Source organism: Zingiber officinale, chromosome 1B (genome assembly GCF_018446385.1).
Source record: "Zingiber officinale cultivar Zhangliang chromosome 1B, Zo_v1.1, whole genome shotgun sequence".
Taxonomy (NCBI): domain Eukaryota; kingdom Viridiplantae; phylum Streptophyta; class Magnoliopsida; order Zingiberales; family Zingiberaceae; genus Zingiber; species Zingiber officinale.
In genome coordinates, this window is record NC_055986.1 from 14,842,616 (window position 1) to 14,868,897 (window position 26,282).

The 26,282-nt window shown below is 38.9% G+C and overlaps 1 protein-coding gene and 2 non-coding genes across 5 annotated transcripts; 2 read left to right on the plus strand and 1 right to left on the minus strand.

The window, feature by feature from the left end:
• The first annotated feature begins 5,781 nt into the window (after positions 1-5,781).
• On the plus strand, positions 5,782-18,387 carry LOC122051381 (serine/threonine-protein kinase STY13-like). 3 transcript variants are annotated; one of them, XR_006131434.1, is made up of 4 exons: positions 5,782-5,977; positions 6,127-7,166; positions 12,890-13,289; positions 17,715-17,850. XR_006131434.1 is itself a non-coding variant. In XM_042612504.1 (4 exons), exons 3-4 carry the CDS (start codon positions 6,253-6,255, stop codon positions 18,046-18,048), a joined length of 1,248 nt encoding a protein of 415 aa, XP_042468438.1. In that variant the 5' UTR covers positions 5,782-5,977; positions 6,127-6,156; positions 6,226-6,252; the 3' UTR covers positions 18,049-18,387. The 3 variants fall into 3 exon arrangements, 1 of the variants encoding a protein (XP_042468438.1); XR_006131433.1 differs by lacking the exon at positions 12,890-13,289 and adding an exon at positions 7,925-11,239 and having other exon boundaries at positions 17,715-17,831; XM_042612504.1 differs by lacking the exon at positions 12,890-13,289 and having other exon boundaries at positions 6,127-6,156; positions 6,226-7,166; positions 17,715-18,387.
• On the minus strand, positions 8,364-8,473 carry LOC121994007. Its single transcript, XR_006115534.1, has one exon. It is a non-coding gene; the product is annotated as a small nucleolar RNA R71 (small nucleolar RNA).
• LOC121993982 lies at positions 13,837-13,946 on the plus strand. Its single transcript, XR_006115519.1, has one exon. It is a non-coding gene; the product is annotated as a small nucleolar RNA R71 (small nucleolar RNA).
• Positions 18,388-26,282: the final 7,895 nt, after the last annotated feature.

Genomic DNA, 26,282 nt, shown 5'->3' on the forward strand with positions numbered 1-26,282 from the left:
ATACCTGACTCGGAAAAGTCCAAGCAGGGAGCTTGGCACGGAAAAGTCCAAGCAGGGAGCTTGGCACGGGAAAAGTCCAAGCAGGGAGCTTGGCATGGGAAAAGTCCAAGCAGGGAGTTTGGCATGGTGAAAAGTCCAAGCAGGGAGCTTGGCACGGGAAAAGTTCAAGTATGGAGACTTGGCACGGAGAAGTCCAAGTATGGAAGCTTGGCACATGGGAAGTCGGAGAGGGCTCGGTAGCTCGTTCTCCGAACTGTGGTCAGAGAGGGCTCGGTAGCTCGTTCTCTGGACCGGATGTGGAAAGTCCTGGTGAGTGAAGCCAGGCAGACGGATAAGTCCTGGTGAGTGAAGCCAGGCAGTGGGAAAGTCCTGGTGAGTGAAGCCAGGTAGTGGGAAAGTCCTGGTGAGTGAAGCCAGGCAGTTGTGAAAACCCTAGTGAGTGAAGCTAGGTGAAAGTCCTGGTGAGTGAAGCCAGGCAGTTGGAAAGTCCTGGTGAGTGAAACCGGGCAGATTGGAAATCCTGGTGAGTGAAGCCAGGTGAAAACCCTAGTGAGTGAAGCTAGGTGAAAGTCCTAGTGAGTGAAGCCGGGCAAGGGAAAATCCAGATGGATCAAGGGTGATCGGACATCTGGTGTTGAGAAGGTCAAGTAGGTCAAGGGAGTGACCGGATACTTGACACGAAGAGAAAAGTCCAAGTGGGTCAAAGGGATTGACCGGACACTTGGTGGGGAGTCTTAGCAGGTCAAGGGAGTGACCGGATGCTAAGCATGATGTACCAACAGGTCAAGGTTGACCGGATGTTGGTTTGGAAGGTTTGAGACTTGGTTTGGGCAAAAACCAAGCTCTGGATCGATCAGTGGATCGATCCAGTGATACACTGGGTATCTGGATCGGTCTGGTGACCGATCAGTAACCAAACAGTATCCTACTGAGTGTTATCTGATCGGTCTGCAGACCGATCAGGAAACAACGATCAGAAGGCAAGAAGTTCGGGAGAAAAGGAAGGGACATGCATGTTGATCGGTCCCTGGACCGATCAGAGGTGCCCTGGATCGATCAGGCTTCAGCCTGATCGGTCCAAAACTATCCGTTGGCTCACAACGGTCTTCTGTCTTCTGCTGTCTTCTGGCTTCTTCTTTGCAGGTGGATGCAGGTATAAAAGGGCTAAGGGCTTCTACAGTGGATACTCTAACTTCCTCTTCTTCCTACTGACTGCTAAAGTTCTTCTGCGAGCTTTGCTGAGCTCTTTGTTCCTGAAGCTTTTTGTGAGCTTCCACTCGGCTGGGACCAACTGATCAGTTGCTGTTGCTGTTATGGTTGGATCCGAGAAGCTGCTGCTTCATCCAGTCGAAGAGAAGGCAAGTAAGCGAAGGTGTTTCATACATTTGTATTGTATTTTGCTTCTTGCTGCTTTCTACTCCTGTATTGCTTTTGTAAAACATTGTGGCGAGGTTTCTCCACCCAGAAGGAGTGTTACATTAGCCGGTTCTCCGGGGTCTCATCCACCGACGGATTGATCGGATTCGTCCACCTTACGGACACGCCGAGGAGTAGGAGTTTCATCTCCGAACCTCGTTACATCCATCGAGTTTGAGGTTTGCTATTCTCCGCTTTCGTTTCTATTCGTTTTATTTCCGCTGCGCTAACTTGATTTGTAGAAAGAAACGAGCAATTTGGGGCGGCTATTCACACCCCCCCCTCTCTAGCCGCGATCATCGATCCTAACAAGTGGTATCAGAGCGAGGTCGCTCTTCGCCGGATTAACACCCGAGGGAGCACAAGCTAGAGATGGATCAACTCGGAGAAGACATCACCATTCCACCTTTCTATGACCGCGACGACTTCGCGTATTGGAAGGTAAGAATGAGGTATTTTCTTATGACTAACCTTGAAAATTGGAGTTGTGTTCAATTAGGTTTCAAGCCTCCAATGGATAAGGAAGGAAAACCACTCGAGAAGAAGAAGTGGACAAGGGAACAAATCCACCATTCCACAATCAACGATGAGGTAATGAAAGTATTTGAATTCTCATTACCTAATGACATTCTATGTAAGATAGGTGGATACAACAATGCCAAGGAGTTGTGGAACAACTTGGCTAAGTTCCATGAGGGGAACTCCACTTCAAGCCATGAAGAGGAGTCAAGTGAGCTAAGTAGCTCACATCATGGAGGAGAGGAATTAGAAGTTGAGGGCTACTCAACATCTAAGGAAGAAGAGGAGGAGAGTTCTTCTTCAAGAATGGAGCAAGAGGAAGAAGCTTCTACCTCCGGAAGGGATGAAGAAGAAAGGCTTCATCCATCCTCAACCCTAGGTAACTCAAGCATTTCAATTTCAAATAAATTACACATAATGTGCTTTGAGTGTAGGGAATTTGGACATTACAAGAGTAAATGTCCAAAGAGGGTTGGAAAGACTCCACCGGCGCCAAAGGTCAAGGAAGCCGGAGTCCCAACACGCAAGGGTAAGGAGCACGTGGTGTGCTTCCAATGCAAGCGAAGGGGACATTATCGGAGCCAATGTCCGAGGGGGAGGCAATCTCACAAGGACAAGAGACCGAGCACATCGATAGAGGGAGCTAAGGCAAACCCTAAGGTAATCTCTAAGGCACATTATTACAATACTAGTAAGATGCATGCTAGTAGTTTGATTGCAATTGACAATAATGATAAGCATGATAATTATAGAAATCGATACACATGCTTAGGTGCCAAACATGTGAGCCTAGATAAGGATAACACTAGGAAAGTCAATCCTAGGATCAACTCATCTAAGGTTAAGGACAACATAGGTAGAAATCCCAAATCAACTAGACACATGCCTAGGAATGCCTCAAAGAAAAATGACAAATCAAGTCTTGAGGTATTAAAGAAGGAAAATCAAGTCTTGAGGTCAAGACTTGACTCTCTAGAAAAGGCTCTTAAGGATTTGACTCTAGGGTCTAGGGGTCAAAAACCCAAGTCCAAGGACAAGAAAGGTTTGTGTCACAAACCTAAGTTTCAAGTAGTCAAGCCCAATTATCACAATGTTCCATTCGATTATGGAACAAAACCTAGGGCTAGGAAGAACAACACCAAAGTCACAAGGGGAGTTACCCCTAGAGTTGATCTGGATGAGTCCCAAATGACCAAGGCTTCAAAGCCTAGGATGGTCATTAGAAGGGTTGCTAGGGAAGTCATCCCTAGTGAATATTTAGTGAACCCAATGAGCTCCAATAGGTATTGGGTTCTTAGGAGCGTGATTTCATCACGCTAGATTAGTTAGGGTGTGTCAACCTTACTTGAATAGGTAGTTAACCTAATCATGGCAAAAGGTGGCACTTTAGGATTTTTCAAGGTATAATCAAGCCTTGAAAATGAAATTAAGAATTATTCCTAAGGTGATTAGAATGTGCCAATCAAATTTGAGGAGTTGTCTAGAGTCAATCTAATTGGCACATAGTGATCTAAAAATCTTTGGTATAAGATGCTAGGTCTATTACACTTAGGAATATAGAATTTATGGCAAAATGATCGAAATTATCAAAAATGGTAACTAAGGCTAGAATTAGGTATTTTCTATACCTTTACATGTTATTTGCCATATATTGTTTGCCATATGTCATGTCATGACATCATATTTAATCTATGATCATTTGAAATATCATGATAATGCTTAGGTTATTTATATGCATGCTTTATTTAAGTTTCATACTTTATGCCATGACATCACGACATTGGCACATGTTATTATGTATGATATCACTTTATGCCATGTCATCATTTCTTGCATTTATAATCAATGAAATTGATTTAAGGTTAAAAACACAATTTGATATGGAGATCAAATTGATGTTTAGAAAATGCATGAAACCTTAGCCTAAGATAACCTAAACTCATATCTCACATCAAAATTGACTTGGATGTGTTTGATACACCTTAGATGTGTGTGAGATATTAGGATGATGAGTTAGGAACAAGGTGCATAGTTCTTGTACCTAAACGAGCCTAATTCAAAATTGGGGATCATAGGGAAAGCTTATGTACAAGTCATGTACATTTAGCCCAAAGATTGTGGTCCTAAATTAAATGGTTTAAAATCATTTCAAAATTGATTTGAAAAACCTTGATGAAGCTTTTCTAGTGATAACATTCATCATTGAGCAAAGTGATACAAAGATGAGTTAACTTTGAGCTATTTCAAAGACTTTTGAACTTTGTATCAAGATTAGAAAATGGAACTTATTTTCATAGAAAACTATTTTCCATTATAGTATATGTTATGAGGAATGTATCCTCAAAATTTCACAATTTTTCGAATTTTCTGTAATTTTCTAGAGGTTTCTGAATTTCGTGGAGAGAAATCAGAACTTATCAGACCTTTATCAGGTTTGTGGACCGATCAGAAGGGTTTCTGATCGGTCCAGGGGAGCCTGGATCGGTCTGGTCTGGTGACCGATCAGGGCGTGCCAACCTGCTGAATTTCGACTGTTTGTCTGAAATTGCAGCTATGGAAGTGATGTTTTAGAGTTCTAAAGGTTTGAAACTCCCCAAGACATTGTTGGTGCAATGGTCAAGGGGGAGTTTTACCTATTAGTCAAGGGGGAGTTGACTTTTAGGGGGAGTTTTTACTCCTAAAGACTTGAGTGATATGGGATTATCACTAAGTTAATTGTTGACCTTAGTATCAAGGGGGAAATTAAGAGTTTCAATGAAAGGTATGAGACCTTCATTAGAAAAAACTCTTAACCTTGATTCACTCTTTTTGATGTGTGTCAAAAAGGGGGAGAGTGTAGGTTTGAGGAGAATAGAGAATGTTCAGGGAAGAACATTGGAAAACCTAAGTTAGGTTATCGGGTTAACCTAACTTGATTATGGGTTTGATTATGGGTTTTGTCAAACATCAAAAAGGGGGAGATTGTTGGTGCAACCTTAGGTCAAGGTTGACCTGGTTGACCAGACTCGAGTTGATTTGACTCGAGTTGTGTTTTGATGTTTGACGAGTTATGTTTGACAATGTTTGACGTGAACAGAAAAGTTGTATCTTGATGTTTTACAAGGATACAAGCTTGGGAGATTGTGGGTGCAACCCGTGGTCAAGGTTGACCTGGTTGACCCGAGGTGAGTTGACCTGACTCGGAAAAGTCCAAGCAGGGAGCTTGGCACGGAAAAGTCCAAGCAGGGAGCTTGGCACGGGAAAAGTCCAAGCAGGGAGCTTGGCATGGGAAAAGTCCAAGCAGGGAGTTTGGCATGGTGAAAAGTCCAAGCAGGGAGCTTGGCACGGGAAAAGTCCAAGTATGGAGACTTGGCACGGAGAAGTCCAAGTATGGAAGCTTGGCACATGGGAAGTCGGAGAGGGCTCGGTAGCTCGTTATCAGATAAATCGAGAAGTGCACACAGTGAGTAATCTAGAAATCAACATCCTTTAATTATGCGTTCTATTTAAATAAAACAATTCTATAAATACAATATAATTGAAAATTAAATCACGTATATTTAAATGATAATTTGAATAACTTACTACAATACTATAGTCCGGGGACATATTTTTAATGTTAAAAGCAGCCTGGGTAGAATGTTAAACATTCTAAATTAACAATAATTTTTAATTTTAATAATTAATTAGTTTGTCCACGATGCTTTAATCAATTGGTTGGTGAGATAATGGAATGGAAATGGTACTTTGATGGAGCGTTTTATCTGCACATAACGGCCCTTCGGCTTCGGTAACGGTCATTTTGTAACACGACAACTGGGGAATGGACAAAAAGAAAAGGATGAAATCAGCAAATGATTTAGTAGAAATAAGGAGAGTAGAGAAAAGGGAAAGCATACGCAAAAGCAATCAAGGATTGCTCTCCTATCCACACTGATCGTCGTCTACTCGTCTTCCTCCACCCACCATCACTCCCTTACCTTCCCCAGTCGACCCTCTTCCTGTGCCCTATTCCTTGGCCGCAAGAAAGTCCCTCGTCCCGACCGGTCTCCTCGAGGTCGAGGTAAGCACACTTAATCGGTGCTTCATACGCTTCGATCGGGTTTTGCTGTTTTGTTCTTGTTGATTATTACTCGAAGTCTTTAAAGGTGTTATCTTTGGGTGTTTCCATGGAATATTTGACCGATATCTTTATTCAATTTGGTATAACAGGTTTCGCCGGCGTGCGGGGGATCGATGCTGGTAGGTTTAGGTAGCTCTTTGATTCTTGAAATGTATGAAAAATTGTGTGGCTTATAGAAGCATTTGCAGAAGGTAGCGATTTTGGTTTATTGACAAATGGCGGAAGGATCAAAAATAGCTGGTTTTCTTGTTGGCGTGGCTGGAGGAAATGTCGTCGGAAACGGGCTTTATGATGTGGGATTTTACCAAAAGCTAGATGAGGGCTCTAATATGTCGATAGATAGCGTTGGAAGTCTTCAGACGAGCATTGATGGTGGCTCGGCTGCCATGTCCGTGGAAAATAGCAGTGTCGGATCGAACAACTCGAGGACTGGAATACTGCACCATACTGGACTCCGTCTATTCCCGGGCTCCAATTTCTCTCTGGGGCATAGCGTGCTGAGACCTGGAAGGGTCTCTCATGCTATGAACGAAGATGCTTTAGCTCAGACCCTGATGGACCCACGATATCCTACAGAGTCTCTTGAGAACTATGATGAATGGACTCTGGACCTAAGGAAACTGAATATGGGGGTGGCCTTTGCTCAGGGTGCTTTTGGGAAGCTCTACAGGGGTATTTATGATGGGGAAGATGTTGCTATTAAGCTGTTGGAGAAGCCTGAGAATGATCCTGAAAGGGCATTGGTGATGGAGCAGCAGTTCAGACAGGAGGTTATGATGCTTGCAAATCTTAAGCATCCAAATATTGTCAGGTTTATTGGGGCTTGCAGGAAGCCGATGGTCTGGTGCATTGTGACAGAGTATGCAAAGGGTGGTTCAGTGAGGCAATTTCTCATGAAGAGGCAGAACAGATCAGTGCCGCTAAAACTGGCCATTAAGCAAGCAATAGACATTGCTAAAGGGATGGAATATGTTCATGGCTTGGGACTCATACACAGGGATCTTAAGTCCGACAATCTACTTATATTTTCAGACAAATCAATTAAGATTGCTGACTTTGGGGTTGCTCGTATTGAGGTTAAGACTGAAGGAATGACACCTGAAACTGGAACTTATCGATGGATGGCTCCGTATGTGAACTTGGCCTTTCATAAGTTTAACAATTTTAACATTATTGAAGTTCTTATTACAGGACAACAGGACACAAGTTTATACTCATCATTCCTTGAATTTATTTTATTCTATGCGTTTTTTCCCACTTGATCAGATATTTTCAGTTTAGGTGTATTCTAGAGTTTTGCACTGCTAAATAGCACTGAGTGCCAAAGGGGTAAACACTCCGGTGTGATCGTCGTAGGATAACTCTGGTACTTAGTTAGCCTTCCTATGAAGCATGAACATAGAGGATAGGAGATTAACTATTCATATTATATCAATGAGTATTATAATGAAATCGAAATCCTAAAATAACATTCCCAAGTTAGACTTCTTCACCCAACTTTTCTCACTCTCTAGCTCTTCTCTCTCTAGCTCTCTCTCACTCCTAGCTCATGACACCAACCAACACTTTGACCGTCTAGATAATTCGCTTTGCGAAGCCTCTAGTGGTTGCTCACCGGTCCCTGTGGATTGATATCTTTTTATTACTTGATGACTTTTCCGTAAACTTGCGGAATCAACAAGTTTTTGGCGCTGTCGTTGGGGACTGATTGTAGAGCAATATTAGTTAATTAACATTTGGGTTAATCTAGACACCTCTACTTTTTGTGAATATTTCATATCTTGCAACTTCTCTCTTTTAATTATGCACTTTAAATTTCTACATTTTAATTCTGCATTTTGTTCTGGAAAATGAAAACTAATTTCAATTTTTCTCTTTTATGCGAAGATTGATAATTGGGAATTTATTACCAATTGATCCTAAGATCGATAGGGCATTCAGAAGGAAAAGAAACTTACAGAGACACGTAGAAGAAGAGCAAGCACTAGCATTAAGGGACATGGCAAACAAACCCTTAAAAACCAATGTCGCACCTTATGTAAGAGGTCTCAGGTCTAGCATCGCTAGACCATTTGTTGAGGCTAATAATTTTGAAATCAAGCTGGCATTCATTTCTATGGTTCAGCAACACCAATTTAGGGTGGTCCCACAAAAGACTCAAACCAATACTTGAAGACGTTTTATGAAATCTGTAGCATCATGAAGATAAATGGTGTCCCATCTAAAGCTATCAAACTACTCTTATTTGATTCCCGCAAATGGCATTTCCTCTAAGGAGCAGTGCGAACAAATCTTCTTGGAGAAATTCTTTTCTCCAAGCAAGGCAACCCACATGAGGAATCTAATAGCAAGCTTCAGATAGAACGATAGTGAATCCCTATACAATGCCTGTGACAGATTCAAGGGAATGCTCAGATTATGCCCGCATCATGGATTAGAGAAATGACTAGTTATCCACATATTCTATAATGAAATCAACTATCAAACCAAAGTCTTCTTAGACTCCACGGCTGGTGGAGCATTGATAAACAAGTGACTGGATGAAGCTGAAGAAATCATTGAAAATGTGACAATGAATCATCACTAGTGGGCATCCGAATGGAGTGACATCTCCATTAAAACCCCTGGGAAGTATGATGTTGATGCTTTAAGCTTAATTTATGCAAAGATGGACGCTTTCAAAGAAGTTCGAGTCAATAACCACGAGTCAGGTAAATGCTGTTGTCTCAACTTGTGAAGTTTGTGAAGGAGTGGAACATGCAAAAGAAGCTTGCCCTCTTGGAGCCATTACAACACAATTGGCTCAGCTTGAACAAGTGGATGCTATAGGCAACTACAACACAAGACAGAATAATCCGTACTTCAACACATACAATCCCAAATGGAAGAATCATTTGAACTTCTCATATCGAAATAACCAAGACCAAGGGCAGTCATCCGAATATCAGCAGAATCATCGACCCTCAAGAATGGATAAACTTCTTGAAGAAATTCTAGCCAGCCAAGTTGAGATGAAGAATGACCTGAAGCAATTTAATGCAAGGATGAACAATGCTAAGAAGCATATGAAGATGTTTGATAGTTAAGTGACACAAATAGTTAGCTCTTTTCTAAGGAAAGTTGGAGCCCAATCGTGTAGAGCATTGCAATCTTGTTGAGTTAAGAAACAGACGGACCTTGGGAAACCCCAAGAGACTGCTCAGAAAGGAACTAGAGAGCCACCCTCCTCTAGCATTGATTCTGCTCAAGAAGAGGTGGAGATTGAAGAGCCTCCACCATAAAGAAATGTTTTACCAATCCCTTTCCCTCAACGAATTGCAAAAGCCAAGAAGGATGAAGAATTCGAGAAATTTCTTGAGAAGCTCAAGGAACTCTGCATTGAAATTCCTCTCATCAATGCACTGTAACAAATGCCTAAGTTTTCCAAGTTCATAAAGGGCATCATCTTCAACAAGTGCAAGAAGGACAATTATGAGACTATCACATTAATCGAGGAGTGTAGCACGTTGCTTCTGAACATGCTGCCTCTCTCTTAAGCTCAAAGATCTAGGGAGCTTTTCCATACCATGCAAGATTGGTCCCACTGAATTTGATAAGGCCTTCTGTGATTTGGGTGTAAGTGTAAGTCGTATACCTTATTCAATTTGTAAAAAGCTTAGTTTTAATGATTTGAAGCCGACCACCATGGTACTGTAACTAGTAGACCATTCTTGAAGATACCATATGAGTATCATAGAGGACGTACTGGTGGAGATAGGGAGCTTCATAGTCCCTACGGATTTTGTGGTCTTGAACATAGATGAAGATCCAAAAATCCCTATTATTCTTGGAAGACCTTTCCTTGCCATAGCAGGAGCTGTGATCGACGTGAAAAACCATAGATTATCTTTGGTAGTTAGAGAGAAAAAGCTTGAATTTGATTTATCCAAGTCATCTAATCCATTGTCTGTTGTTAAGAGTTGTTGCTACAGGTTGGATGAGATCCAACAAAAAGAAGAACACCACCACCCCTAAGAAAGACCGCTAGATAAAGCACTGAGTCCGGCGGATAAGGAAAGACAACCCCGAACCCATAACAATAGATATATCATCTCGGCACATGCCCTGATGGAGGGGCCACAAATAACTTACCACGTTGGAGGGGAGCATCTCCCCTTCAAGGAAAATGCTCCAAGTTGAGCCAAGGATCGAACTCGTGACCTTAAACGAGCGCTTATTGGGAGGCAACCCAAGGGTTCCCTTAATTTGCCTTCTTTATTATGTTTATTTTTGGAATGTAATTTGTGTTCAATTTTCATTTTTCAAGATTGTCGACCTCCATGAGCTGGCCATGAACTCATCCATGAGTATGGAGGCACTCAGGAGAAGCAAAATGAAGAAAACCAGTGTCGGATAGGAGCAGGGCAGTAGCCTGCATGACTCAGCCGTGCCTAAGGGCATGGCGATGTGGGAGCATCGACAGAAGCAAATGAAATCCACGGCTCGGTTGTGCCCCTCAACTCAGCGAGACACATGCCGAGGTCGTGCCATGCGGCACCACCATGCCCCTATGCACAGGAGGACACATGGTAAGGTCGTGCGACACGACATGACCGTGCCATGCCGACATTTGAAAAAAAAATGGCCGTGTACTTAGAGAGATGCACGACATGGCCGTGTCTTTCGACATGGCCGTGTCTTTCGACACGGCTGTGTGTCCAAGCATGGTCGTGCCGATTCAAAGACTCAGGGGTATTTAGCCGCGAACACGGTCATGCCACCTTAGGACATAGCTATGTGAGCTCCACCTCCCCCCGTCTCCTTCATCTTCCTCTCTAATTCTCCTCCCAAAGCCCTCCCTTCTTCCTGATTGAGCAAGATCCACCTTCTAAAACCAATATTTACTCCTTCCAAGGTTAAATCTAAGTTTTCTTCCTTCCCTATCCTAAGATCCACATATCCCCTCTCTTCTTCCCACCTCAATTCGCCACAAGAAGCAATCTTCCTTCTTCTTTTTCCTTTTCAAAGATCTCTCTTCCTCCAAGAGCAACTTTCCCCTCTAGATTCGACATATCATGTCTAATATCTTAAAGAGGCTCCAAAGGAGTGACGGATCAAGCGGAGGAGGCGAGGACCTCGATAAGGATAAGGGAAAAGGAAAGGCCTTTGACAAAGGGAAGGCCAAGGCATCCGACAATGGAAAAAGACAAGCATGCAATGAAGGTAACGAGAATTCTTTGGGCATTTTTTTTAGAAATAAAGAGCAAAAATCTAGATTTGATGTTCTTGTTACCCGAAAACTAGTTTGCACTAGATATCTTGATCCTTATATGATGGAAATTTTAGGGATTAAGGATGATGTCGATTGGTTGATTTGCAACCTTGATTGGAACGATTTGATGTATACACACGATCATACTTTTCCCCATCTTGTCTTGGAATTTTTAAGTTCGTTAGAAACTAATTTTGCTTCGAAAGATGATCAAGATGGTAATATTATCTTTTGAATAATGAATTATGATTATCAATGGTCTCTTTACGACTTTAATAATTGTTTTAGTTTGTCTTCGGGGGTTCCCATAAATTTGATTTCCCATTTAATAACAACTCATTTTGGACTGATCTTGATGGCCCCCATGACCCATCTCGCTCCAAAGGCTTCTCACTTTAAAATCCTATTTTTTGTTACCTCCATGAGTCATGAGTAAAATCATTTTGGTGAGAGTGACGGGGTGGTTAGGAAGATAGAGCTTTATTGTCTTTGGGCGATGTTAAATAAAGTCAATTTCGATTCGGGGTTCTATTTTCTCCAAACTTTTGTGAGAGCGGAAAAAGCCTCCTCGGGGGTGATTATTTTTGGCGGGTTGATAACCAATATTGCCTTACACTTAGGATATGATCTATATGGTCTAGATGTCGTACATGGTAACAATAAGATAGACCTAGAAACTTGTATGACAATGAAAATGATATGTCATGACGAAAATGAGTATGGTTTCTTGAGGAGGAATTCATTTCCTCTACTCCTAGCTTACCCTGACCGAATCTTAATTCGAAATCCGACCAATTGGGTCATTAGGGACTTAGCGCCCGAGCATGCCCCAACCCTCGAGGAGCACCATCAGCCTTCGTCCGCTAGATACCCAGAGCTGGTCGGGCACTCCTAGCCGGCAAGACATTCATTTGCCTATGGTGATATGGGATACTCTAGATTCAATTTTTCTGACTTTTGTACTTCTTTGGACATTCTTCATGAGGGGCACATGACCACCCAACTCTTGTTGGAGGGGCATGTACATTGACTCATGAACAATTCTAAAAAGTTTGCGATCATTTTCAAGAGATGAGAAATTTTCGGGGACATATTTCTAAATTTGTTAATGATTGTTATGATAAGCAGTATAGAATGCAGGATTTTAAGGATTCCATGAACGTTACTAGGCGGCAAGTTGCTACACTTTTTCAGTATCACGAATAAATTGGCAACATACCAGGAGTACCTAGATTTCCTCCTAGGTCACGCTCTCCAAATCCTGCTGATTGGCCCTTGTGCCATACCCTCCACCGTTTCACCACCTAAGCCATCCCCTCCACTTTATTGATTTCATTATGACAATGAAATATTCAAGTCTGGGGGAGTTGTACATATGTACATACTTGTTTCTTGTTTCAATTCAGTCTTAGTTTATTTCAACTTGTTTGCATTTTGTTTCAATTAGTTAGATTTTGATCCATCTTGTTTTCCAGTGTAGTTTAGTTTCATTTTGTGGCATGTTGAGCTCATTATTGATCACATTTGCTGACGTGTTCCCAAGTAGAAATTCTAGCACACTTGTTCTTTACTTATGTTGTTAACTTAGGCATTTGTTGCAGTGCATCGATGAGAGGAATTTCAATGCAGAGTTCCTTGACCTACTCAAGAATTTTTTCGAATTCTTCATCCTTAGCTTTTGCAATTCGTTGAGGGAAAGAGAATGGTAAAACATTTCTTCGTGGTGCAGGCTATTCAATCTCCACCTCCTCTTGAGCAAAATCAATGTTAGAGGAGGGTGGAGAAGACTTCAATTTCTTCAATTCCTTTTTGAGAAGTCTCTTGGGGTTTTTCCAAGTTCTTCTAACTCAATAAGATTGCAATGCTCTACATGATTGGGCTTCGACTTTCCTTGGAAAGGACCCTTGTGTTCTTGAAGAAGAGCTAACCATTTGTGCTACTTGACTGCCAAGCATTGGTGCTTCTCATCGTGCTGTCCATCCTTGCATTAAATTGATTGAGGTCATTCTTCATCTCAACTTGGTTGGCTTTAATTCCTTCAAGAAGTTTATCCGTTCTTGAGGGTTGATGATTCTGTTGATATCCGGATGACTGCCCTTGGTTTTGGTTGTTTCGATATGAGAAGTTCGAATGATTCTTCCATCCAGGATTATATGTGTTGGAGTACGAATTATCCTGTCTTATGTTGAAGTTGCCTATAGCATCCACATGTTCAAGCTGAGCCAACTTTGCTGTAATGGCTCGGGCAAGCTTCTTTTGCATGTTCCACTCCTCCACACTCTTCACATGTTGAGACAATAACATTTGTCGGACTTGTGTTCATTGACTCGAATTTCTTTGTTAAGGCATAGATCTTTGTAGAAATTAAGCTTAAGGCATCAACATCATACTTCCCAAGGGCTTTAACGGGGTTGCCACTTAGTTCAGATGCCCATTAGTGATGATGTATTGCCACACGTTGTTCAACAATTCTCCACTGGAGTCTAAGGAGATTTTGTTTTGATAGTTGATTCCATTGTAGAATATGTGGATCACTAGCTATTTCTCTAATCCGTGATGCGGGCATAATCTGAGCATTCCCTTGAATCTATCCCAAACTTCGTATAGGGATTCACTATCGTTCTATCTGAAGCTTTTTATTAGATTCCTTATGTGGGTCGTCTTGCTTAGAGGTAAGAATTTCTCCAAGAAGATTTGTTCGCACTCTCCCAAGAGGAAATTCTATTTATGGGCAAAGAATTAAGCCAGGCCTTTACCTTGTCTCTCAAAGAAAATCCATATAAGAGTAGTCTGACAACTTCATATGGGACACCGTTCATCTTCATGGTGCTATAGATTTCAAACGTCTCCAAGTGTTGGTTTGGGTCTTTTTTGGGTCCACCCCCATATTGGTACTGTTGAACCATAGAAATGAATGTCGTCTTGATTTTAAAATTATTGGCCTTAACAGATTAGTCTGGTGATGCTAGACCTGAGACCTCTTGCATAAGGTGCGGCATAGTTTTTTAAGGGCTTGTTTGCCATGGTCCTCTGAGCTTCTGCTTGCTCTTCTTCTACTTGTCTTTCTTCTTCTTCTTATTGTCCTATCAATCTTAGGATCAATAGGCAATAAATTCCCTACAATTATCAATTTTCGCATAAAAGAGCAAAAGTGAAATCAGTTTTCGTTTTCAAGAACAAAATGCTGAAATTTAAAGTACAGAATTAAAAGAGAGAAGTTGCAAGATATGAAATATTCACAAAAAGCAGAGGTGTCTAGATTAAACCCAAATGTTAATCAACTAATGTTGCTCTACAATCAGTCCCCGACAACGACGTCAAAAATTTATTGTCGATTCCTCAAGTGCGTGGAAAAGTCATCAAGTAATAAAAAGATATCGATCCACAAGGACTGGTAAGCAACCACTAGAGACTTCGCAAAGTGAATTATCTAGACGGTCGAAGGGTTGGTTGGTGTCATGAATTAGGAGCGAGAGAGAGGAAAGTTTTGTGAGGAAGTATAACTTGGGAAGGTTGTTCTACGATTTCTATTTCATTGTAATACTCATTGATGTAATATGAATAGCCAATCTCCTATCTTCTATGTTCATGCTTCGTAGGAAGTCTAATTAAGTATTGAGTTATCCTACGATGATCATATCAGAGTGTTTACCCCTTTGGCACTCAGTGCTATTAAGTAAATAAGGTAATATAGAAAGTCCGGTTAAAGAGATACCCTCTGTTACCAAGGGTCCCCCGGTCATAAAATCTAAATTATACAAGTGACTACCTAATACAGAATTGGGGAAAACCCATCAGTGTTAATTAGGACATTCTTTGTAGAGATTTGACCTCCATTTCAAGAGAATGCTCGAGTCGTTCAATTAAAGGGATACCCTCTGTCACTAAGGGCCCCCTGGTCATATAATATTGAGTGTTCCCTCTATGTGGTGACTGACTATATATCTGTTCAAGCAAACAACACATATAAGCACATAAAGTTCACACACACACATTCAATCGAACAAGAACAATGCATAAACATGTCATAGAAATAAGAAATAGACATATCCATAGAATTTACATCAAATTCACATTATAATTACTCCCTATGTTCTAGAACAAGAAGAATCTACTCCATGCGCAAAGAAATTGGGCTCAAAGACATGAATAGAGGCAAGCAACAACTAAAAACATAATGAAAAGAGAAGAAAACTTAGTCGAGATGAAAACGATGTCTTTGAGAATCAATCCTTCACTTTAGAGGTGGGCAGATGATGGAGATCGTGATGGATCATCGAGAAGATGCCCGAAGATGGAGTGGAATGACCCAAGTTCGTCTTCTCCAAAATGAAAACTTCCTCCCCAAGAAAAGGGGAGGAGGACCCCTTTTATAAGTAGGGGCACGACCCCCTGCCTATCCGCGCACACGGCCGTGGCATGCAGCGGGTCAAAAATGCGGCATGGATATGCCTTGCGCACGGCCATTCCTTGAGGCACGACCGATTCGTGTGGCTCTGCCTTAAAGGGACATGGCCATGCCTTTGGGCATGACAAGTCCATGTGGAGCTGGGAGAGGCACGACCTGCCCATGTGCAACACTGTGGGGAGAGGCACGACCTGTCTGTGTGCAACACTGTGGGGAGAGGCATGACCGTGCCTAAGGGTACAACCTGCCAATGCTGCTTTCTGAAGGAGGCTGCATCATGCATTCTTTATCCATTTTCATTCCATATCATATCTTGTCAATGAAAATAAGGCAAAAGCATATTTTCGAACAAAATGAGTAATCATGCTGATAAAATAGAGTGCGATGACGTAAATTATAATCAAGAAATGCAAGTGAATGTACGTTAATCAATGTCTAAAAGCATATATAATCTACGCGCATCAGTTAGCTAGTAAGCATGAGCCATGCATGCCAGGTGGTTTAAACATATTGGTTAGGCTAGATGGGCTAAGAGAGTTGAAAGACCCAAGCAGGTTGGATGGACTGAGGATCTAGGATTAGTTAAGGAGGCCAAGTTACAAGTGCTATCTTCATTTTTTTTTTTTTTTTGATCCTCTTTTTCCTCAACTAGAATAAACAAGTGGAAACGGAAGGAAAAATTTATTTAGTCATCCACTTATTTATCCATTTACCCAAGATAACTCATTCCTCCATTTTCTTCATCCCTGTATGTAAACAAACCCCTGTTGGCTGCCTATGATAATTGTCGTCCTAAGTTGATTTCAAGCAGTAAGGCATAATAATGATTTCAGGCATTGTTAGATAATAACCGTTCAATGGATACTACAATATGCGCCCTTAGTGGATTGGAACTTTGCTTTTGTAATGTGAGGGAGGTTTTTTTGCCTTCTAACTTCTTTTGTTGAAGAAATTACATTATGCCTTCATCACAAAGCTTACAAGATTGTCATGGACCACAAGTAGGACAGGAAGCCAGTTCAATCTCAAAAAGATAACCAAGGGGAAATAGCAGCAATCAATTAACTAGATAAATATTTGAGAGATTGCAAGTTGCAGAGATTGGTTTCAATTCTAACCTCATAGGAGAAGGCTAATTCAATTGAACAAAAGGATTGCAGAGAAGAAAATTTGCAACAGCAAATACATGTGCTTTCTAGGTTATTTAATTTTTATGAAGTTTTATCTGTGCTTCATACTGACTATGTGGTTTATGTACCATTATCATTAATATAATGTAGCTCATCTTTCTTTACTGCTCCTTAGTAAGAGACCTTCTATGTGTGTACTAAGATTTTTTTTTTTTTTCAATTGAGAATGACCTCAATTGGATTGGAAGCCAACGCCTTAGCAAATTACATTTGCTGCAAGGTTACTTCCTGGAGCTCAGCTATTCATAGAGAAACAAAATATCTTAGTGGTTCACATATGCCTTAAATGTGTAATAGTAACAAATAAAAGCCTTTGGAGGTAATTCTCTATACATTCAAAGATCAACCAATTCACCTTAAAAAATAATGATCGGACAGGCTTTCTACTTTGACTAGATGTAAAATTGGATTTTCTTGTTAGGTTGGGAATGGTGAATTTTAAGTTGATTAAAATAGCATTGTTACAATTTGTATTAGACCTGTGGCAATTGTATTAGATGATAGTACTGACAATTTGCTATCATGGGCATAAATTTTATTCTCTCTTTTTTTTTTCTTTGGAATCAAACGTGATGGACATAATGTTCCACTTTTATAGCCAGATATTAGATATTTACTGATATTCAAACTATTATTCAGCTAGAGATGAGAGATATGTTTTATGCATAGCTATGTGATAAGGAAAATTCCAACTGAAAACGCGGAAAAGTTCAAAACACCTTTTATGTTGACTTATTGTTCTTTGCTTTTAACTGCATGTTATTTCTTTGTGTTCATACATTATGGATTGCTGCTAAATTTGTTGGTTGACTGCAACTTTGTTCCCAGAGAAATGATACAACATAGGCCATACAATCAGAAAGTTGATGTGTACAGCTTTGGCATTGTTCTCTGGGAGCTCATAACTGGAATGCTCCCTTTCCAGAATATGACAGCTGTCCAGGCTGCATTTGCTGTTGTGAATAGGGGTGTGCGTCCAATTATACCGCAAGATTGCCTCCCAGCACTTAGCCAGATCATGACCCGCTGCTGGGATCCTGATCCTGATGTGCGGCCTTCTTTCTCTGACATTGTTGGGATGCTAGAAAGCACACAAGAAGAGATTGTGAATAGTGTTCGTAGAGCCCGCTTCCGTTGTTGCATACAACCAATGATGATTTAGTGAGTGAAGATAACAAGTGTTTCGTGCAATGAAGATTTTTGGACTGCATATAAAATTAGAGAAAACTTATTGAAATGAGGATTTTGGTTAAAATGCCTTTTACGGAGTCTATTGTTCCAAATAACCCCATGGTTAATAGTTTGTTATCTTGTCTGAATAGTGGTTCGGTCTCTGTTGTATAGCTACAAACTAATGGATGCCGACTTGATTACGTGTTATGACTTCACAAATGGTGTTAGCTCTGGTATGACAGATTATTCTTATGATTGTGTATTATCTATTCTTATGAACAGTGACTTCTTTGTGAGCTATTAGAATGCTACCACAATGGTTGAATCCGTATGGGATGATTGATTTCCTGATAGAATGCATATGGTTTAACATTTACAACGTTTGTCATATTTCTTACAGGTTTGTATAGCTGTTGATGTCTCAAAAGTGTAGTTGTAAGACATGACGCATATAATCATTGATTCTCAGGTGGCTCAATGAAGATTTGACAAAAAGTTACTGCACTCGTCCCAACGACCTGTCAATCCGTCCTAGACCAATATAAAATTCTGAAGATCCCAAGATAATGAGGGTGGATCCTCTGTCTCGAGAATTGTCTGTCCAGTGTCCCACTTACTAAATGCCAAAAAGTTAAACAGTGTCAAAAACGTGACTCTACTTTATCCTCCCAAAATCCAACTAGTGCTTTTACTGTCTCATGCCTTAAAATACCTGCAGCGTCGGCGACTACCAACAACCATCTTTGCATTGGTGTCGGCGACTCCCAGCAGCCATCTCCACCATCTCTAATGTGGTCCTCCATCATCTCCGTCCACTCCGCCATCTTCGACGTGGTCCGCCGTTGACTGAATCACCGCAGCTCTATCCCCTCCCTTCATCGACTCCAGCAGCTCTGGCTTCCCCTCCCTTCGTCGACTCCAACAGGTCTGTATCTCCATCGTGGTCCTCCACTGTTGTCGCAGCTCCACCGTATTTCAAACAAGACATTTGGTGTTGATTGTCCTTCTATTTTCCTCTTTACCTTCAGTTCAAGTCTCCTTGCCCTAATTTCCTTCTTCAACGAGACTTGTGTTATTTATAAATATATACCTCAGATGCCACTGATGTAGCATAGGATTATGAAGAGATTGTATTGCATCTAAAAATGGTAACTTAAGGATTATGCAGGCTAAACCAATCTCCAGTTTGTTTAGTCATGTTCGAGATAATATTGATATGATTTAACCAAAACAAGTAGCATGCTCTTTGTATATATAGGTCAGCTCATGTTATAGATTTTTCTACGGTTTGCTGTTGATTTTTCTAGTGATTGTTGTTGGTTGGTTATCATGGTTTCTTATATGTAATGTAGTTTTTATTATATGTATTGCTTAGATTCATAAGTAAAATTTATATGTTATGAATGCTTGATTTAATCATTTGGTGATAGGTGAAAATTATGTCAATATCACTTTCAAAGGTTGATCAATTTGATTTATTAAATAGATGGTAAATCAAATTTTTGACACACAATACTATACATTATTTAGCTTTTTTTTTGTTTGAAAAGTATTAAGTGCATATGCACCATTATATGGATCAATTATATAGTTTTATAGAATTTAGGTATTTCATGTAAATTGTTGCTGCTTTGAGTGAAGTTTGTCAAATTTTTCATAAACATGTGTGATTTTTCATTACTTTTACAAACTGTCATTATTTAGCTTAATTTTATTGAATCTTACTTTTTTTTTAATATTAGGTTGCTATTGAATAACATCATCAAGTAACAGCAGCATCGACCATACCAAATTTGAAATTGTACGATGCAGGGACTGTGGACTAAGAGCATTGGTGCTAGTCTCTAGATCAATCAAGAATCCAGGAAAACTATATTATAGATGTAAGCAGCATGGATGGTTAAAGTAGGTGAAGTCCGATACTGGACTAAATGAAGATACCAGTGATATACATTGTAGGATGTTGCCAAGAGTGGAGTCAAGGGTAGGAAGTGAATACATTGCTTATCCTGGATATAATATGGAAAATTGGAATGCACCGCATATGGTCTGGATATTAGTGATAGTAAACTTAATTCTTTTGGCTGTATATTTGTTTTGTTTGTTAGTTGGTCTGGTTAAGTAGTGCTAGTATTGTAATATGATAAAGAAATATAATTATGAATGATGTCGACATTTGTTTTATTTTGTTTATGGATGAATATTAATTCTGTATTATTATTTCAGTTAGCTTTGTGTATCAGTAAATGATGTCAACATTTTTTAATGATGAGATTTGTTTTGTATATGTATTTGTAACGGTCTCTATTACTTGTTTTAGGAAATGCTGGATCTTAAACAAATCAAGAATAATTGAGATTAATTTTAACACGTGTTGTTCCTTTAATATTATTTTTACATGAATTATTCACACCTAATTCATCAACATTAGCAAACTATAGTCTTTATCATTTGAGCTTGTTTATTTAATATAAATTTAATTATCAAATAAATATAAATAAATTCTATCTAAATTATATGTAGTTCACGACCAAGCTATTTATTTACAACACAAAGTAGAAAGGTTAAAAAGTAAACCAATAGAATTCAAAACTACAATTTCTACCAAGCTATCTGTTACTGTAATATCCGATTGCCATTACATGATCAGAAATATATGATAGGAATAACTACCATACAAAATATGGAGCTTGTACAAGTTTCATAGAAGTTGCATAAAAAAAATAAGCAACACAAAATATGCAACACAAAATATGATAACCACAAAAGTTCACATAAAAATAATTAGACGAAACAAAAGCTGCATAAAAAATAAGCAGCACAAAATATGGTAACCACAAAAGTTCTCAAAGTAAGCATCACAGTTCTTGGCTTAGCCGTAAATGAAGCATGCTTATTTGAGTTTTGAGGAGCTTGTTTCGTTACATATTTGTCTGCATTTCATTGTAACTTGATGCCAACGACACCTATATTGACTGACATTAATCACTCTTAGTGGTGTCCTTTAGTTGATGTGCACTTCATTGTAGCAACATCCACCTAATTGATGTACCTGGAGAAAAAATAAAACAAGGAAACCCATGTAAGTCTACTATAAATGGCAGATGCTACTAAAAATGACAGATGCTCCAATATATCTATGCAGTCAGAGCATAACAACAGATTAACTACAAATTAAAAATATTGTTTATCCGATATATATCAATGCTCCAATATATCTATGATCGTTTCTCCTGCCAAAACTTAGCTATCAAGAACATCACAAAATAAAAGCCAGAACATCACTTATTTGTCTTAATTTAGCCCATACACACACATGAAATTTGAACATGACCATAACATAACTTTTCTCAATAAAATTTGTAATCTTTAACATATTTTGCTTATGCATAAAAATCATGGTCAATGAGAGAATGTGTACTTTATTCCGTCCAAAGCAAACTACATCATTCCAATTGCTATACTACACGAGGAAAAAACATCATTGTGTTTGTGTTGCCACATTAGACTTTGGACCTCTTTCCTAAGCTACCTTAAGATCAAAAAAGAGTTTTCAATGAACTAATTAAAGACTAGCAAATCCTGAACAATAGTTGAAATACATGTCTGCCAAGTTTATGATCACCTTTTACATGAAGGAGACACAAGTCATGCTTGCCTAGACATATTTGTCTCCATTTGAACAAGTAGTTCATTGATCTTAAAAACAAACTGTGCTCTCAGATTGCATGCCTAGAACTTTGTTTAAGCCTACTAAAATAAAGTTTTCTTTATTGATCATCTGATCATTAATTCTGTTTGCCAAAATATTCTTGACTTTGTTAGTTCTATGGTAATAGAAAGTATGAGTAACTGAGTCATTAATTAGAAGAAATATAGGATCATCATGAAGTTTGTGCATATAAAAATACTTTCAAGGTGTTAACAAGTATATTGATACAACAAATCTGATCTTATAAGAAATGGTTAAAAAGACAACAAAGGTGTAAACCTGGTTAATTTCTTACCATCCTTCTTGATTACTTGTTTGAAAATAACCATTATCAGAGTGAAATTGAGACAATTGTGTTGACAAAAGTGGTGGAAATTAAGTTTCGGCAGTACTCAAACTAGGCTAAAACAATAAAATATAGTATTAGATAGTGATAACATAATTATTTTAGTTTAACATACTAAAACAATCCTTAACTTGATTGATTATCCGTTGGCATTCTACATTGGGCATGCTGGATATACTTTCATAACGCCCTTCTACATCCTGCTATACAAAAAAATAGAATGATTTAATTCTATATAATTTCTCAAATGTAACGATAAGAAATAAACAACACTTTAGTAAGAATGGGGAGAAACCTTAACAATTGTTGAAGTTTGGTTGATTTTTCTTGCTGCTTTTCTTTTCTTTGAAATCTTATCTAAGCTACCTTTCAACCTCTTACTTGAAACCATTTTTTCTTTGTTTTAATTCCTTTGACTCCAAGAGAATTTCCTTCACCAATTTCGAACTCTGTTTCAATTGAGTGTTGGACAATTGGTTCATTAACTTGTAATTTCTCGTCCACCATCTTAAACATACTCAACAAACCATCTTTAACAACTTTGTAAGTGTCTTCCCTCTCTACTGCCTTGGTAACCAATTGAACATACAACCCACTTAATTCTTTATATCGCAAATTGGTGCAAGCTTTTGGATCCAAACTAGCTTTGTTCGCAATTAAATCAATAACTCCAAAGTATCCATCTTTCGCTTTTTGTGTCCACCTTTTCAATATATATTCACTTGGGATCTTCATGATATTTTTCATTGTAAATATTTTCAAAATATGAAAACACAAAATCCCAGCAAAATCAAATTTTCTATAGCTACACTCAATTTTTTGACCCGATGAATCAAGTGTAATTATATGATGGTAACTCTTTTTGTGAGAAGTAATCTTGTATTTTGTATGTGATTCAACATCCTCACAAATTTCTACACTAGAATCATGAGATTTGTACCACTCTTGTTCAAAACACTTGTATGCCTCAGGAGTATAAATACAACTTGCATACTTTAAAATTTCAATTGGATACACTAAACATGGAACACTTGTATTTGATCTAAAATATGTTTTTAACTCCTCATATCGACGATCATCAAGCAGTCTTTGAAAGTGATTGAAAAAGTCTAAAAATTTGTGTTGATAAGTGACATACCTTTACAAAATACTACTCATGCTCTCACTTCTTTGGGTTGTAGTCATATCCGCACAAAACATTTGTCGTCCATATACTAAAACTCATTTTTCCTTTATACGAAATAGACGTATCAACCAATCAATGTCTTCAAGTGCATACTCGGTCAACATCATTTTCCAAGTTGAAATAAAATCTTCCTCTTCATCAAATTCATATATACATGAAGAAAAATCTTTAGTAAACTCTTTGAAATCAGAAAAAACTGCACTCAAATGTATTGCGATATTTTGATAAATGTACCAAATACACAAATGATGATGTACGATGATGTGTTTTAGGTCATCTGGAAGCTAAAGCCTTTGCCATTGCTGCATCTTGATCTGTAAGAATAGTTATTGATTTTTTTCTCACACAGATTTGGTAAATGTATCAAACAACCACTCAAACATCAAAGATGTTTCATCATATAATAAAGCTGCACCAAAAATTATAGATTGCTTATGATGATTAACACCTACAAACAATACAATTAGACGACCTTCATTATTCTTCCTGTAGGTTGTGTCAAATCAAACAACATCTCCCAAATTTCCATAATCAGCTCTCATCTTAGCATCACACCAAAAAATATTAGTTATCAAATCATCTTCATCAACTTGAATAGCATAACAAAAGTTGGAATCATCAAACTACATTTTCTGTAAAAATTCCAATACACCTCCTGTATCACCAACTCTCATATTTCTTGTTCTTTTGGATCGCAAGTTGTTTTTGTAATCTTCAGGAATAAAACCTAAATTCTCTCTCCCACCTACTTGTCTCACCATAAGATCATGAGATATTTTTGGGAGGATTCCCACATCACTTGTCATCTCAATCTGTATCGCCGTAGAAGAAGATATATATTTCTATGACATCTGTAGAGGTGAGTTTTATTTGGACTTGGAAGATAATGATTATGCTCTTTAACAAATTGCTCCACAATCAAGTTGTCATTTTTCAACAACTAATCTTCATTTTAGCCTTACAACCAAACCTTGTTTCAGGACAACTTGATTTCACATAAACATCTCGTTTGTCTTTTCCGCTTTTACCTTGCGCACTACAAAAAAAATTCTGTCAACTAATTTACCCGATTTATCATTGTGGTTTTTGCTCCTTCTTATGCCAAATCCAACTTGTCTAGCATATTTCAAATAAAATTCATAAGCTTCCTCTTTTGTCTTAAATTTCATACCCATTTTTGGTATCAATTCTTCTGTGATAGATGGGTTAGAACTCATCAATAACATGGTAGAGTCCATACTCTCATCAATAACATCAAACTCATCATCCCGATAGTCTTTGTTTGCATCAAAAGTCAACCTACGACAACTGGTAGATTCAACCAACGATAACTCAATTATAATTATAATTAGGTCTGAAAAAAATAACAAAGAAATATATATTCATAATATTAGGTGCAAAAAGAACTTATGCTTTATTAAGAAAATAAATTGGAACCACTAAAGCAAGGAGTTCTCAAAGTAAGACCATATATATAATAGACTAGAATTTCTCTCATTAACTATAGATGTTCGACTCAAAGAAAACATGCTTTAGATCATTGAGGAGTTCATTAAATGTAGATCTCAAAATAAGCTCTAAAGCTACGTTTGGTTGGGTGTAATGTAATCGAGCTTGTAATGTAATCAAATTTGTAATGTAATATAATCTTGATTACATTACTATCTTTGGTAATATAATATATGTAATATTTGATTACAAGGGTGATTACAAGGGTGATTACATTCTTTTGTTTGGTATTCATTATTTTTTATAAGAAATGTAATTTATATTATTATAAAATGATAAAAATATCCTACGACTTCTACCGACGACCGCTGCACCTTTGTCGGAGCTTGCAGCCGTCGGTGATCGGCGACGGTGGTGGCTGACGACCAATGGTGACGGTTGGCGGCGACCGGCGACTGACGATCGGCGACTGGTGAGGGCGGCGGCCACGGCTGCCGACGACCGGCGACGACCGACGACCGGCAGCGGCCGACCAGTGACGGGCGGCCGCGGCGGGCGGTCGGCGGGCGACGACTGACTAGGAGTATATTCGGCATTCAAATTTTGATTAAACAGTGACCTCGTAATGTAATCGGATTACATAATATTTACTTTGTAATCCATATTCAAAACTTCACTACCTTTTGTAATCGAGATTACATTACATTACAGGTTTAAAGTTAAAACAAACAAAATAATCAACCTTATAATGTAATCCTGATTACATTACAAGACAGATTACACCCTACAAAACGTAGCCTAAAAATCTATCCTAAAATAATCTCATACCTACTGGTTGTTGAAGAAAGAAATTAGGGCACAATCACAACCTAGACAAGTATTTTAAGTGCCTATTGTAATAAATTAAATCCTATCTCCACTGAAATGCTGGGTCAACATTTCATGCATATTCATTCAGGTAAAATACAATTTCACTTGAAAGAAAGATATAAACTATAAAATCTGAACTGAAGGTAAAAAGGAAAATAGAAGAACAATCAGCACCAAATGTCTTGTTTGAAACACGGTGGAGCTGCGACAACGGTGGAGGACCACGATGGAGATACGGACCTGCTGGAGTCGACGAAGGGAAGGGAAGACAGAGGTGCTGGAGTCGACGAAGGGAGGGGACGGAGCTACGATGATTCAGTCGGCGATGGACCACGTCGAAGATGGCGGAGTGGATGGAGATGATGGAGGACCACATTGGCAGTGGCGAATCCAGACAAATATTTAGAGGGGTGCTCAAAGGCGGCGTCACTGGCGTGAGACGTCGACGAAGTGAAGAGGCGACAAAGATGAGTACAATGATTTGAGGAGACTAGAGAGGGGGAAATAATAAGATCTCTTAGTGCGATTAGGGTTTTTAGTTTGAAGAAGAAAGGGTTAACTTATTAGAGAGAAAAAAAGATCGGGGAACGAGAAAGAAACAAAATGAAATTGCTTGGAAACGATTTGGCAATGAGAAAGAAAAGGAATTGATGTTTTTTT